Source organism: Lissotriton helveticus, chromosome 8 (assembly GCF_964261635.1).
Source record: "Lissotriton helveticus chromosome 8, aLisHel1.1, whole genome shotgun sequence".
Classification (NCBI taxonomy): domain Eukaryota; kingdom Metazoa; phylum Chordata; class Amphibia; order Caudata; family Salamandridae; genus Lissotriton; species Lissotriton helveticus.
Window position 1 is genome coordinate 325,487,542 of NC_136069.1, and position 15,304 is coordinate 325,502,845.

At 41.7% G+C, this 15,304-nt stretch overlaps 1 protein-coding gene across 1 annotated transcript in view; it reads right to left on the reverse strand.

The window, feature by feature from the left end:
* MIPEP (mitochondrial intermediate peptidase) overlaps positions 1-15,304 on the reverse strand; it is a 574,688-nt gene that overhangs the window by 521,228 nt on the left and 38,156 nt on the right. The window contains exons 3-5 of the mRNA XM_078657099.1: positions 14,747-14,835; positions 11,345-11,431; positions 1,833-1,896 (exon numbers count right to left, since the gene is read on the reverse strand). Of these exons, the coding sequence (XP_078513225.1) occupies positions 1,833-1,896; positions 11,345-11,431; positions 14,747-14,835 (240 nt within the window). The remainder of the gene's footprint in view (positions 1-1,832; positions 1,897-11,344; positions 11,432-14,746; positions 14,836-15,304) is intronic.

A 15,304-nucleotide genomic window follows, 5' to 3' on the forward strand; every position in this document is an offset into this window, starting at 1 on the left:
AAGATTTTGAAATTGTTTTGATACAAAAGTATGTATTGACATAATTAACTCAATGAATTAAATTCAGGTTCCATCACAGGAATACACTTGTATATCTTGAATCAATGGTCCACCGTTAAAATGTATCCACAGTTGAACAACACACCGACCACTTCACATTTTGTATCTACGATATGACCCAGGTCGGATAGTTTTGGGGCCCAACCCGTTAAAACTTACTGTGCCGTATAGTGCGGGCGGGAACAATTTTCTTATCTGTTTCCCTGCCTGCTTCAGTGTAGGCAGGAAAACAGATGAAAAGCCAGCTCTCTGCTAGTGGGAGGATTTTTCATGTCCCCGCCAGTCGGGAGTGGACTTAGTGTTTGCTCTCGCGTGGCAGAAGCTTTAAAATTGTCCCGCCAAGCAAGAGCAAACACAGGTTTCCCTTCCCAAGCCAGTGTGGGCAGGGATACTGCTAAGTCCTGGGGGTGGGAACCCTGTGACATAGTTGGTGCCAGCCCTGAGGGATGGGGTCCCCAGGGCCATTAATGGCGCTAGGAGGGGAGGCCATGTGTCTCTCATCCCATGTCTCTGCACAGCCGGGCCCCTGAGATTGGGGGCCTCCTTCTCTTTTTTGGCATGGCCGGGCCATGAGGGTTGGGGTCCCGGGGTCGAAATGAGCCCGTGAAGGGGGGCCACGACCCTTTCCCCCTCACTTTTCACGGCCAGGCCCTTGGTCCCTGTGGCTAAAATCAGCCCTGGAAGGGGGACCCCAGGGGGTGGGGTCACCGGGGCCAAAGTTGGCCCAGAGAGGGGGGGTCACAAAGTATTTGATAAATATTTAAAATATTTAATAATTAATCCCCCTGGGAGCTGGCCCACCTAGAGGATTAGTAAAGCTGAATTAAAAAAAAAATGTTTGCTCGATCCTCCTTGGATTCGCAGGGAAAAAAACAAAAGAAAAAAAAATGTGGTCCCTAGCGATGTATCTGTAGGACTCCACCACCAGGCCTAGGGGCTCTGGGTATTCGTACTCTGCCCCCTTGTGTTTGTTTGTTACGTTTTTCTTGGGACTCAGGCCGAGACCCGAGTCCGAGGATGGCTGCCAACACATACTGGTTGAAGTGTTGGCATTCTAATCAGATCTCACCATGAGATCTGTTGATTCCGCGGAGGATTAGGGTCCCTAGATACACATAAATATTTTTCTTTACTAACTCCAAAACTACAGAACAGATTCACACCAAATTACAAAAAGAGATCTTTCTGGACCAAGATCTAGTTTTCTGCAAGTTTTCAATAATTCAGTTCATAGGATTGGGCTTTAGTCGTTTTCAAAATCCCAATGGGAAATTGAAAGGGGAAAATAAGTTTATGTAACCAACCCCCTTACCCCTTTTTCTTGGCCTTGCTTGAAGAATCACCCCGACACTTTCCATACAGCAGATGAAGTGACTGGCGTACTAGTTTTGAAAATGTTGTTAAGATTCGCAACAGGTGCCAAAGTTATAAGCAAAATGCCAAACACTGTTCCTATGGTAAGTCCTGTACACTATCATTTCCCCCAAAAATCCCAAGCTTTGCTCATCTCAAATGCCATAGTCTATGATGCCATGTTAAGCACTGTATGGTTTATGCCCATCCCAAATCCCCAACTATTTTAGTGATCTCACGTTCAAGACCAAAGTAAACAATTACTATTATTCTATTATGCGCAGAGTTTTATATAGCGCTGGCTAGACCCGGAGGTATCAGAGCGCTTTACATGAGGATCAGTGAGTTACAGGATTACAAATTTACAGTTACAGTTACAGGTAAAGGCATAGGAGAAAAACATGAGATTACACAATTACCTTTTCTTCATCCAAGTGGATTCCACTGATTTCAAAGTCAAACATGAAGAGCTCTGCCACTCGCCTAGATTTGAAAAAATAAAATTTACAATGTTTTAAGATGTCTTTTCTGCACAGGTACAACCCATCCCTTCTTCACAAACATTACATTCACTCGGTCGGAAAAAAGAAAGTCTGCAACGATTTCAAAAGTAATGCTTTTCAGAAAGGATCCTTAATAGAGGCAATAGTTTTTTTCTCACTGCTTTGGTTGAATTTTCTAGGTTGTACACAAATCTGTAAATCTTTGAAAAGAATTTCAAGCGTTTTTCGGGACAAACCCCACTTCAGGAAATGTGGAAGAAGTCTTAAACACATGATGCCACATTTTAACAGATGGCACAGTGATTAGGTACAGTGTTTAGAACAACTTCGAGATCGCAATCATCTTACAATTGATTTCTGTAGGAACTACAACCACTTACAATTCTGATTGCCAAGTCTGCAGGTGTACCATTGCTATTTACAAAGTCGCCACATTGTGTGCAATCTTCAGCTTTTATGAAGGATAAACTATAGAAATATTCTATATCTAAAAGGTGCAGTACCTTATTGGGTCATCCCCACTTCTAGTCTCTCCCAACTGGGATTGTGGTCCTGCATTCTTCATAAGTTCTACAAATGGCAAACTGAGAATTAGCCTCTTAAGCACATTTCAGAAGGTAGTGCCTGCAAGGGGGTGCAGAATGTGATAATCGCTCAAGTACAGAAGGTCTCTTAGATCACAGGTGGTGTACCTCTGTTGATATGGCAACATACAAAAGTGTGAATGTCTCCAAGGTGTCCACCAGCTGATCAGTCGTATCATCATGGGACATCATTTTACCTCAAGTAACAGAATTTGCTAGGTCCAAATGGTAACTTAGCCAGAAAAGGTGTTAACCCGGATCATCATAATAAAAACGATGAGGCCAGAGTTGAAAAACCAGAAAAACGGGCTTCATTTCCAAAGATCCATCTCCAAAGGAAGTAACAACATTACAGTTCAAGGCATCTAGGTCTACAAGTAGTGACATCACTTCCTCCCTTGTCACTAATTCAACTCACTGCCCAGGTCATCCTACCCCTCGAGATAACACAGCAAATGGCAGACAAAGACATGGGAATCTCCTTTTTAGGCCTGTTTGAATCAGGATGGGTCTTGGGTAAGACCCTTGCTTCAATGCACCCTACAAGGTAAGAGATAATCTTGTGCCTCACCCAGCACACCTCACTACCATTACCAACATTCAAACCCAGACCTAGAACTAAATCTCAAACTGTATACTCACAACACAGACCAAGCCTCATTCACATCCCACAAACCACCAGACACCCTCCAACTACCAAATGCACACTCCCATCTCCTGCTCAACAATGCACGCTCCAATGTACTATATGATCCAGACAATGCAGACCTCGTCATGTATCAAAACGTTTGATACACTCATCATTACCCCACATACTGGACCCATGGGTAGTCGCTCCAATGTACTCCATGATCCAGACAGTGCAGACCTCGTCATCTATCAAAACCTTTGATACATTCTTCATCATTACCCCACATACTGGACCCATGGGTAGTCACAAATATTTTCCCAGGGGCCATAAAGTTTGGTTTGTGATGTGACTGACGGCCCCCCACTGATAGCAGGGTGGAGGTGGGAAAAGGAGAGGAGTGGGGGTGCAGGGTGAGGGGCTTGGCAGTAAGGTGGGTGTAGGGGAAGCAAAGCATATACACATCCAATGGTGATTGAACAATATGGAACCAGAAAACCTGAAAACCTGGGATTAATCCTGGCTTTCCCACTTTACCAAATTGTGCGATCCTAGGTAATTGCTTTATTTCACTTTCCCTCCTTTTTCTGTATTATCGACCTCGAAATACACGACTTCACGATGTGCATGCAACAAAAATTTCTCCTGTGTTTTGTTTAGTAAACTATAATGTTGTACATGTGTAATAGGAGCCCAGGCCACTCAAAGTACGCACATAACAACTGACTTGCATCTTAGTTCACGATTGCCATTGTTGTCAGCGTGGGGGGTAATAATCTTTCAAAATTAATGTTTGATAACTATCACTTTCAAATAATGTTTCTCAATGTTCTAATGTAATCGGATGTACTAAGGTGAAACAGTTCTGAATGTTAATGAAATACTCTTTGAATTGTGAAGAGACCATCATATTTGTACTATTTTGCTGAAAGAGGTCTTTAAAAATGAAGGTTTTTCTAAAGTTAAGATGCCAGACTTCCTAGTTACTGTCTTTCCTTAACTTTAATGAACTGTAAAAAACAAGTTAATTCCCTGTACACTGTGGTGCTCCTTTATTGATATTTTATAGATTCACATGCTTGAATCTTCCCCATCACAGAAAAAATAACAGTAATAAAACATCACCATAGACCTCCATAGAACAGAAAACTCACTTAAGTAACCTTTCAGCGTCATTTTATAACATCCAGATTACAGCCAATCACAGTAGCGACCTCAGAGTTCCCTTCTCCAACTCAGCCACCATACCTCAGATTTAAAGCACAAGTGTATAGGTATCAAACACTCTGAGGTAAACGGTGAGCCTATACGAGAAGGTGGGAGGTTCGCATGCGACTCTATAAAAGATTTTAATACTGGAGAAGCAGTGTACAGGTACGTAACTTGTTTTTTCTCTAGTATTGTATCTTTTATAGATTCACAAGCTTGAATCTTACTAGTAAGCAGTATAAGCACAATAAGAAAGGTGGTGGGTAGGCGAACCATAACTTAAACCTGTAGCATCAGAAACCAAGAAGAAGAGAAAGAATATGCATACAAATTTATATGAAAACAAGAAAGGAGACTAAACGCCGCCTACCTTAGGCAAAGAGACATCGAAGTGCAGCTTGTCCAATAGCAATATCTGCCTTCTTCCAACCATCAAAGCTGTAATGCTTCGTGAATGTGTAAGCGTTCGCCCACGTTGCCGCCCTGAATATGTAAGGAAGGGATGCTCCTGCCAACAGGGCAGAGGTAGTCGCCACTTTCCTAGTTGAGTGAGCTTGCAATTTCGCAGCTAGCGGGCAGCCAGCATTTTTAAAACAACGTTTAATGTCCAGTGAATGCAACGCCCTTTCCGCTGCTGAGTATGGATTAGGAAAGAACGCTGGTAAGACAATCTGTAATGTTGAAGTGGTAAACTGAAGGCACCTTAGGTATAAAAGAAGGGTTAGCGCATAGAATGACCCTGTCCGGCAAAAATGTAAGATACTTTTTTTTTATATTGAAAGCTTTGATTTCACTGAAACGTCTCGCTGACGTAATGGCCGAGAGAAAAGCCACTTTTCAAGAAAGGAACTTTAATTTGCATTTGTGTACTGGATCAAAGGGAGGATGCATTAGTTGTGACAGGACAGTATTTCATTGCCACAGAACTAGAGGCAGACGGAAAAGCTCTAAAAAGTCCCTTCATAAATTCCTTGATGAGTTGATTAGACCACAGTGAAGTTTGATCTGAGCGTCTTCTATACCTAGAAATTGAAGCCAGGTGAACTCTTATGATAGTGTGAGAAAGTCCTGATTTTGCTAAGTGCAAGAGATAGGGCAGCACGTGCTCCGTAGATGATGAAAACGGATGCAATGCTTGCGAGATATACCATGACCAGAATCTCTTCCATTTAGCTGTGCAACATTTCAATGTGGAAGGAGCTTGACACTTCTGTAGTATCGTAGAACACTCCTTGGGCAGCCTCAAATCCCCAAATTCAACGTGGTGAGGAGCCAAGCCGACAAATGAAGAGAGGGACATTGTGGATGAACCACTTGGCCCTAGTTCATGCAGAGCAGATATACTCTTGGAGGGAAGAGAATCAGAGCACACTCTGATAGTCGATGCAGCTCGGTGTGCAAGAATTTTCTTGCCAACCTGGAACAATGAGAATGAGCTGACACAGATCTTGCTACATTTTCTGAAGTACTCGAGGAATGAGTGGAAAGGGGGAAAATGCGTAGGCGAACATCCTCGTCCAAGGAAACTGGAAGGCATCTCCCCACGATTTAGGATGAGGATTCCTGCTTGCAAAAAGAGGACACTTTTTGTTGAGGGATGTAGCAACAGATCTAATGTTGGGTAACCCCAGGATTGAAAAAAACAACTTGCAGTGCTGATCGTTGAGCTCGCATTCGAGACACTGTTTGGATACCCAGCTGAAGGAGTTGGCCTTCTCGTTGTGAACACCCTGCACGTGCTTCACTCGCAAGGAGATGTGGTTGATAAGGAGCCATTCCCATATCTGTTGAGCAAGAAGAGAAAGAGCTCGAGATCTCGTGCCGCTTTGCTTTCGGAGGTAAAACATTGCTGTAGTATTGTCCGTCCTGACAAGCACTGACGCACCCTTGACCCGAGGCAGGAAGGCTTTCAGACCCTGGAATACGGTCTTGAGTTCCAGAATGTGTATGTGGGGTTCCGAGTCCTGTTTGGACCACTTACCATGAAACTACAATTCTTGAAGGTGACCTCCCCCCATCCATTCATTGGTGCATCCGAAGTCATCACAGCTGCGGCACAGTGTGAATGAAAGAGAGGCCTTGCGAAAGGTTTTCCTTGACCATCCACCAGGCCAATGAGGCTCTCATTGCAGTTGAAATGTGAACCTTGTCGTTGAATGAGGAGACGGCAATTGGGGATGAGCAGGATGCAAGAGGACATCATCCCCAGCATGGACTTGTACTGCCTCTCAGAAACAAACTTATTTTTTTAAAGAAGCTTTGTTGTACCCAGAATACACAACATGCTTTCTTGAGTGGCAAAGGCCATGCTGAGATCTGTGTGTTGAGATGTGCACCCGGAAAGATCAACAATTAGGCTGCAATAATGGACGATTTTTCCCGGTTGATGTGAAGACCTAGAGACTGGAAGAGAACTCGACAGGCTCTTGTAGAAATCTTTGCCGCTTGAAAAGATGGAGCCTTTATGAGCCAATCATCCAGGTATGGGAACACCTGGTGACCTGAAAGTCTTTAAAAGCCGCTATAGGTGCTGTTATATGGCCGTTGGGGTGACTGTCGACATTGCTAAGTTAGCATGAGCTTTGCTGCCATGATACTGCTTTTGCGCATGTTACTACTTGACTTTATTTGCAAGACTCTTTTTCTGCCTTTCACATTAGAACTGTCTGCTTTTCGCGTTCTCTGCTAAGTTGCCGGAGTTTAGTCTGAACACGATGTGCAAGGTCGATTAACAATGCCCCTTGCTATTCTGTTCTGGTCAGTCCCTAGCGCTTAGACAAAACATGCTAAACACAGCTGCACTGCTGAAGACTCGTGCTTTGATATTGCGGGGATGCATGTTGTTTTAACACACACTTGGAGAGAGCCTTTCCATGGAGAAGAGCTATGCTGTTCCTATGATGTAAACCTTCCATCTAGGCTTTAGGTATGGGGTCTGCTGACAAAGCCCAGAGATCTTCTTTTATATAATAAACTTCTTCCAGCCAAGGGGAGGGTGGTTAGGCCTTATAGTCATTTCTCCACTGGAATTGTAACAATGCTAACAGTTTATGCATTTTGCCGCTTGTATACTGCATTATAGAGCACGATAGTTAAAATGAATATTTTAAACTATTACAGTGACTCTGCCAATTCTTACTGTGGACAAGTACGAGTGAGCGAGCAAAAGAGTATGTCTTGCTACCGCAATTCCTGATGGAGTCAAGAGTGTTGTGTTCTGGGTTGTCTAATCATTTGTAGCTTCATGATTTTGGAGGAGAACGAATGAGACACTATAGTTAGTCGGGTTTGGGATATTGGGTACTAATGTGGTAGATTGGTACACCCCTATAAACCGAGGTCCTGTTTTCCTGCGCATAGTTCTGTGTAGATGCAGAATCCCCGCAACAGAGCCATGCATTTACTGAACACCCTGGGGGCGGATTTCAAACCGAATGGAAGCACTTTGAATTGGTAATGGCAACCTGCCACTTCGAACCTTAGAAATGTTTGCTGCGGATTGTGAATGGGAATATGAAAATAGGCGTTAAGGAGATCGACAGAAGCCAGATAATCCCCTTTTTCCATGAGAAGAAGAATCTCCTGAAGAAAGAGCATCCTTAAAGATTCTTTCTTGATGATCTTGTTCCGCATTCTGAGGTCTATCACCTCCCTCCATTTTCCATTTTTCTTTTTGATGAGGAAGAAGTGAGAATAAAACCCCTGATTTTGTTGGCTGAGGAGTACCTCTATGGCCTGCTTGAGGAAAAGGGACTGTATCTTGTTTTTGAGATCCGGAAGGTGACGGAGCAGAACCTTCTGCAGTGGAACATTTGGAGAATGCTGATTTAATTCCAGAGTGTGGCCATGCTGGAAGATGTCTAGAACCACTTTGTCTGAAGAAATGTAGTTCCATTTCAGAAAAGATGTGGAGAAGACAGAAATGTGGCATGGGACTATGGTGGCATTGGCCTGAAAAACTTCATTGCCTCCTATTGGAGTCTTAGGACTTTCCAGCAGATTGTTGCATCTTGCGTCCTGCAGGTCTTGAGTAAGACTGAGCAGTTCTGGATTGAAAAGCCCTGTTGTATGGTCGGTAGGTACTCTGAGGATGTGGCTGGTGCCGCTGTTGAAAATGCGGATGAGATAAGAATTGCCCCTGCACTCTACCTTGAAAGGACTGGAAGCGGCGCTACTGGAGACTTCCTAAGGCTTTGGCCGTGTTCGTGTCTGTCTTTATGGATTGCAATGCCTCATCTAAGTGCTTACCAAACATGTACTCTCCATCGTTAGGCATGTCTAAAATTTTGGCTTGAACCTCTGGACTAAAGGTGGTGGCCTTTAGCCAACCCTAACGATGCAGCACCACCACTCCTGCCATCTGGCGAAATGTCATATAGAAAACATTCTGTTTGTTTAGCTGGCATAGGCAAGTCAAAACGCATGGAGGCAAGCTCCAGAAGATCATGAAATCACCCAATATCTGCAGGAGGGGAATCGGCAGCAGGAGGGATGGGAGATGGTGGCATAGGGGCTATGTAGTCATCTCATTCATCAATGGTGTCCGTTTGTATCTCTCCTTCCTTTGTCCGAGCATCCTGGGTATCCTCTGTGATGACTTTAGCAAGAGGGATGGCCTTTTCCTGGTAGATTTGGGAGTGTTTTGTCCTGGAAGAATAGTGGGAACTTCTTGAGGCGGTGAAGGCCTCTGAGGAGCATTTGCGTCCAGAAAATCCCTGTAATAATCATTAATCATATGACGGAAATCAGAGACACTGGAACGTTTATTGACGGTTCCCTAAAATGATGACGCTTATCCTCCCTATCATCATACGCGTAACGTTCCTGGAAGGAATACGGCCACTGCATAGCAGACGTGTCTCTCTCCACAAAAGAAAATTCTCCTGCCAGGTAAAAAGATGGCTCATTGTCCTCAATGTCCTCATCATCAGAATCTTGGCACTTGACCCTTAACTGCGATGGACTGTATGAAAGGCCAAACATACTTTCATCCTCTGCCTCTTGGAAGTCCAAAATGTGAGCAGGAGGTAAAGGGGGTATCTTGGAGAAATCCTGAATCTGTCTGGGGTGAGGAAGAGTGATTTTTTCCTCCGTCGACGCGCTTAATGACGGTGCAATCGCCAATGCGATTGTCTGCGACACTGTAAATGGTGCGTGGATGGTCGTTGGAGTTGTCGACGGACCCGTGGTCGACGGTGAAATTCTCGTCGACGGGGGAAGGCCTTGTCGTCGTCAACGACGTTACCTTCGTCAATGCTACTGCCGCCGTTGCTGTCATCGTTCCTCTGTAGGAAATATGACTTCCACAACATTTTCAAAGTCTGAACCTAGAGAGAGCTTCATTGGGACAGACATCGAGCAGCATGCAACTGATATTGAAGCCTTCCTTGGCACAGGCAGAGTTTTAACTTTGCCTGCTTGAAGATTTTCTGTCTTAGTTGACAACACCGGGACCCTGCTCTTCAGCACCTGGTCATCGTCAAGCCCCATTTGGATCCAGCTTGCAGCTTGCCACACTGACAACTTTTGGGCGACCACTCTTTCTCCATAAACGCTGCTAAGTGTGAAGGTAAATTTACTACTAGGGCAATCCTGGTCCCTGTATCTGACTTGCAATGTATTGCAGTCGGCCTTACCTTTTGACTTTAACCTGGTTTAGATATCATCAAAAAGCACAAAGCATCAACTGAGGTTATTTCTAAATTTAAACTTTCAAAAATGAATATCCCCAGTTCTACTTATTGGATTTTTATTCATTAAAATATTCTATATTTTGTAAATTGGTTTGTGTTTTTTCTTGTGTTATGTTTTCATTTTATTACTGTTTGAGTATTGTAATAATATTTTACACATTCCCTCCAAGTTAAGCCTGACTGCTTTGTGCCAAGCTACCAGAGGGTTGAGCACTGGCTTATTAAGTGACTTTAGTAGCGCACCCAGACAAGGATTGTGATTAACTGAAGTGGGCTCTTCTCTTGCTCAACTAATACTCCAATTTCTTACATATACCCATCCACATGAAATCATTCTTCCACTCTTTTCTTCGCATATATCTTGAATTATGTTTATATGTGGATGTCTATTGAGCTGCAGATTTTTCATTATGCAAGAATATAATATTTGTACGTATAGGTGCATTACGGACGTATTTGAGCACTAAGAATAGGCATTTACCTATGCAGGCTATATTAGCATTAAGAGTTACATGCATTAGGAATTCAATTTAAGATGTGAATTGTCGAATAGATGTTTGCATTTGTATAGTTCTCACTGGAAACAAAAACAAATGGTTATCTATATCTTAACAGTCAAAATCTCTGGTACTCAGGCCTTTTCATCAAACTTTTATGAGATACTGTTATAGAATTTAGTTGCAGCTTCGGCATTCCAAAAATTACCCAATATGCTCATTCAAGCTTTTGATTAAAACAGTCTTCGTAAAGAATTAGTTCAGAACTCCGCTACTGAACTTATTTTTCTTCTCCAGTGGTCATTCATCCCATAATATATCAACTGTTCGTCTTGTGATTACTTCTTGCATTCAGACTCAAAATACTATAGCAACAAATGCCTCCCTGTATCACGTAATCTTGTGTTACATCAATTTGCAGAATTAAGCATGTCAAATTAAAATAGTTTTCTATCCACCAATTTAAGTCAGAAGATTAAATCATACCACAATGACAGTAAAAGGAGCAGTCTTGTGTTAAAAAACACATTAATGTATATATTGTTATACATGCAAATGAGTTTGGACACATCCACTATAGCTTCCTTCCTTCAAACTGAAGATTCTATAAATACAAAAGCCGGAGTGGGGGTGAAGGGTATTTTTACAGAGCACTCTGGTCAGATTAACATATGTTTTATCAGTGAAAATGTCCTTAAACAAATTAATATTTCTCTCCGATTCCGGTGTAGGCCATATAAAAGCAGTTAAACTAGTATCACTGAAGAAACGAGCTGTAGGGAAAGCCTAGTATGAATCAGAAATACAAATTACATACCTGGTTTCTGGGTCTAATGAATCCATAATTTTTTTATCTGCCAATAACCTTTTTAAACTTTGGCATAGTTCCACATTTGTGTTTAACCTAAGACACAAAACAACAAAATTAAAAAGACGATCAATACAATTAGATAGAATGACAATTTAACAGGCTAGTTATATACTAAATATAGATAAGAAGGGATCAAGAAACATAAAATAGTTGCTACTGGAAGAGCAGAAGTAGTAAGAATTTGATCATTATAATATTAAATACAGCACCTTATCCACAGAGAGAGGTCTGTTGTGGAAACACTTCTATGGCACACAAGCGTGTTTAACTCTAAATGCTAATGGCCCCTATACGGTGGAAAAAAGAAGCCCATCATTTTTAACAACTACAGTGAGCTTACATGAGTGGGATGAGTTCCACACAGGTGGAAACCGTATTTTAATTTTTCAAGCCCTCTTGAAACTCATGAAAAACAGGGACTTTAAAAAACAGTTGCAGTTTGAGAGACTTTCTGTACACTGTAAATGCATTTGAATCGAACACTAATGGAAGCTCAGCCTAACTAAATGTAATAAGTAAGGAGCCAACACCTCATGTGGACTTGGTAGAGGATTGTAACAATGTACATACAAAGCAACAAAAAAATAATATTTTACATTTGTTGAAGCAGGAAGAACCGGTGGCAGGGAAGACATGCTTATTTTGAATTCTGCATTCATTCCTCTGAAAGATCTAGTTGTCCATATGTAAAGACTTCATGTGCTAATCTATGAAACAGAGAGGTCAGGTCAAATTTAAAAATCCTGGGATTGCTCTTGGACAACAGGTAGAGTTTGCACAGTGATCTTATGAGAGATATGACTAATAGTCATAGCAAATCTACGAACTGCATTTGCTTTGTCAATGGAAGCAAAGGGGATTATTGAGGATCCTGAAGTTCTAAACTGCTGAGGGCTCAAAGGTTTGAAACAAAAATAAAATCCTATAGCTTTAGACTATTGTTCCAGACTACTCAGTATAGGTGCTGTTGTGTTCAGAGCATCAAAGGGATCATCACGAGGAGTCTTCAGTCGGATAGGATACATCTAAAAATCTTGTCAATTGTCCTTTGGATCTACAATCCTGTCAGTCAGTGGGGCATTCCAATAGTCATCATCATCATTATTATTATTAAGCGGGTCAGCATTACCGAAGAGGTGATGATCCTCCAGCAGAGGAAATGCCACATATTGCTCATATGTGAGAGGCTATACAACTCTCTTAGGCTTAAACAGCTTAATGTGGGCTGAATTTTGCATCATCAAACTGCTTGGTGCATAATGCTTGCTCAGTCTTGATGGGTCACTTGCAGTGCTTACTTTGTAAAAGAAGAAGTGCCTAGATATTTATAGTTTAAGAACTAATCATTCTCTCCTCAGAACTGATTGAGTAACTGAGTTCTAGAAAAACTTCCTGAAAGGTTATGAAAAAAACTAGCACTACAAGAAGTACAAACACCAGCACCCTAAGGGTTTATGGGCCATCTCAATTTCACTAAATAAATGAAGTAAGCATTCTGGAAGTGTCCAATGTTTCTGCAGGGCAGAGACCAACAAACATATTGAAAATGGAGAAAGCAACTATGAACAAATTTAGAAAGTCAACTTTATTAAAAGAGAAATACACAGTACTCTGCTAAGACAAGGATGGTGGTAGAGTTCCAGTACATGCAGTACACAAAGTAACATAGCCACCACTCACACCGAAAACAGTCCTTGGTATTTTGTGCTTACTTTGAAGCCACAATGAGAGAATGGATGAGCAAATCAGATTGATGAGAAAGTATCTCAGAGAGAAAAAGAGTCCTTGTAAATGCAAATGTAATCTACCTTTCACAGGATAGTGTCTAAAAATGAATGCATCAGAGTCCTACATTTACAGCTTACACATTTGAAAGTTGGCCTAAAGAAATGCCAGTACACAATGCTACATACACAAATAGTGCAAATGATTACTTTTTAATGGAAGAGTGTGTCAATTGAGCTAACAAAATTCCTTGCATACTGAAGCGAAGGATAAACGGGAGGAAAATCTCACTCCGATTCCCAACCTACACAGAGGCTGGAAAATCTTTGATATATTAAAGTCTGCTGGTGCGATGGGCTGCCTAAACAGAGGGAAATTAATTAAAAAAACTAGTAAAATGAACACAGGATTAATGGAATTACAGCCCAGACGAAACCAATATCAGTAATCGATGTAGGTGTTAAGCAATTCCCCTTCCCAGGAGTTAGCTACAGACTGGGAACTTGGCAAAAGAAACTGAAGACAGCAGGTTGAGAAAAAGAAATATATCTAAGTCTTGTTTAATGAAAACTGTGAAACAAAGCATGTGATCACAGTTAGGATTCACAATCTAAAGGATGAACCCTAATCCAAAGGGGCCAGGACAAAAAACACAACATTAGAATCTGTTGCAAACTGTATAAATTTAGAGAAATTCTCGAAATGCAAGAGAAAGATTTTGAGGAGACAAAGTCAATTTAGGACGCTCATGAGCTTACTGGGTCCATATTTTTTTTGTAACCATGCCTCATTGATCCTGGCACCCATAGATCGGTGTTTATTGGCCACTTGTGAATTATGAAAATCTGGCATTTCATGAAGATTATGGTAGCTTGATGTTTAAACCCTTTCCTTTTGCCAAAACAGGTGCAGGACACTAACAGTATTCAGTTTCCCGGAATTACTATATTAATATCACACTTCCTAGTCAATGTTGCGGTCCACCTTTCAAAATAAAAAAAGACAACATATGAAGCAAAATAAGTGGGCTAATGAGCCAGAGAGACAATGATCGGTTGCTAGTTGATACTCGTATATATCGAAGACTACTTGGAGGCTGTTAGATCCTTGGCTTACTCCAGGTGGAATTTAGTACAGATCAATCATCCATATTCCAGATCTTTGAGTTATCTGACATCATCCATGAATATACTCGGTGAAGCACCTGCCACAGTATGTGGACCTTTTAGACTTCTATGCTCTACTCAAGGTGCTCTTTCAAGAAAGCTTATTGCCAAAATTTGCTTTTGAGAATAAATGGAAAGTTCGACGCACCAACTATTGTATTAGAAGAGAGTTTTGTATTTAAAAAAAAACAGACCATTGCATTCTCAAGCATAAACTGCTCACATCAGTACTTATACCATAAAATGCTTCACAAAGAAATGGATAGTTCCATATCAGTTCAATTAAGATCGATAGAACCATGAAAAGCAGGTCAACTGTCAACAGGATCAACTCTGCTGCTTTGCAAAATACATAGACAATCAAGTTTTTCCCCTCCATTTGAGGTGCTGGCACAAAAAAATGCAGTCATGTTTTAACAATGATATCCACTAATAGTAAAAAAATATATAAACATACTTCTCAACCATAGTGCCTATGCTTCTGCACGCATCTTCAGCTGCTTCTCTGAAAGCAGGGTCTGGGTGTGCTGCTTTTACAAAATCAGCCTAGGAAAAGGACATAAAAAAACAATTGATTTCTTTTAGTTAAAGACAAAAAATGAATGTGTCCGTCTGTAATGCAACTGGAGCTCATGTAAAGCACTCCGATATCTTTGGGTCAAGTTTGCGTTATATAAAACTCCCACCACCCCCAAAAATAATTTACAATTAAAATGTTCCAATAGTTTAAGTTAGCAATTCGATTCTGTCAGTGGGGGCAGGGGATGGAGGAGGGCTGGAATTCAGATAAGAACTGAAGTGACTCTCACACTTTCCAAGGAACACAAATAAAGTTTAAAATGACAAAAAATGCCGAGTGACTGGGTTCTGGAGGGGCGTGTGGAGTTGTCTGGCTGAGGTCCTGGGCTGGGATCTTCCCCGTACCCACCGGCTGGGCCTCTTGCATATCATGGAAGGGATTGGTGGTAATGTATATAAGCGCCACTTGTTGCTATTGGGGCTGGTGGTGGCTAAG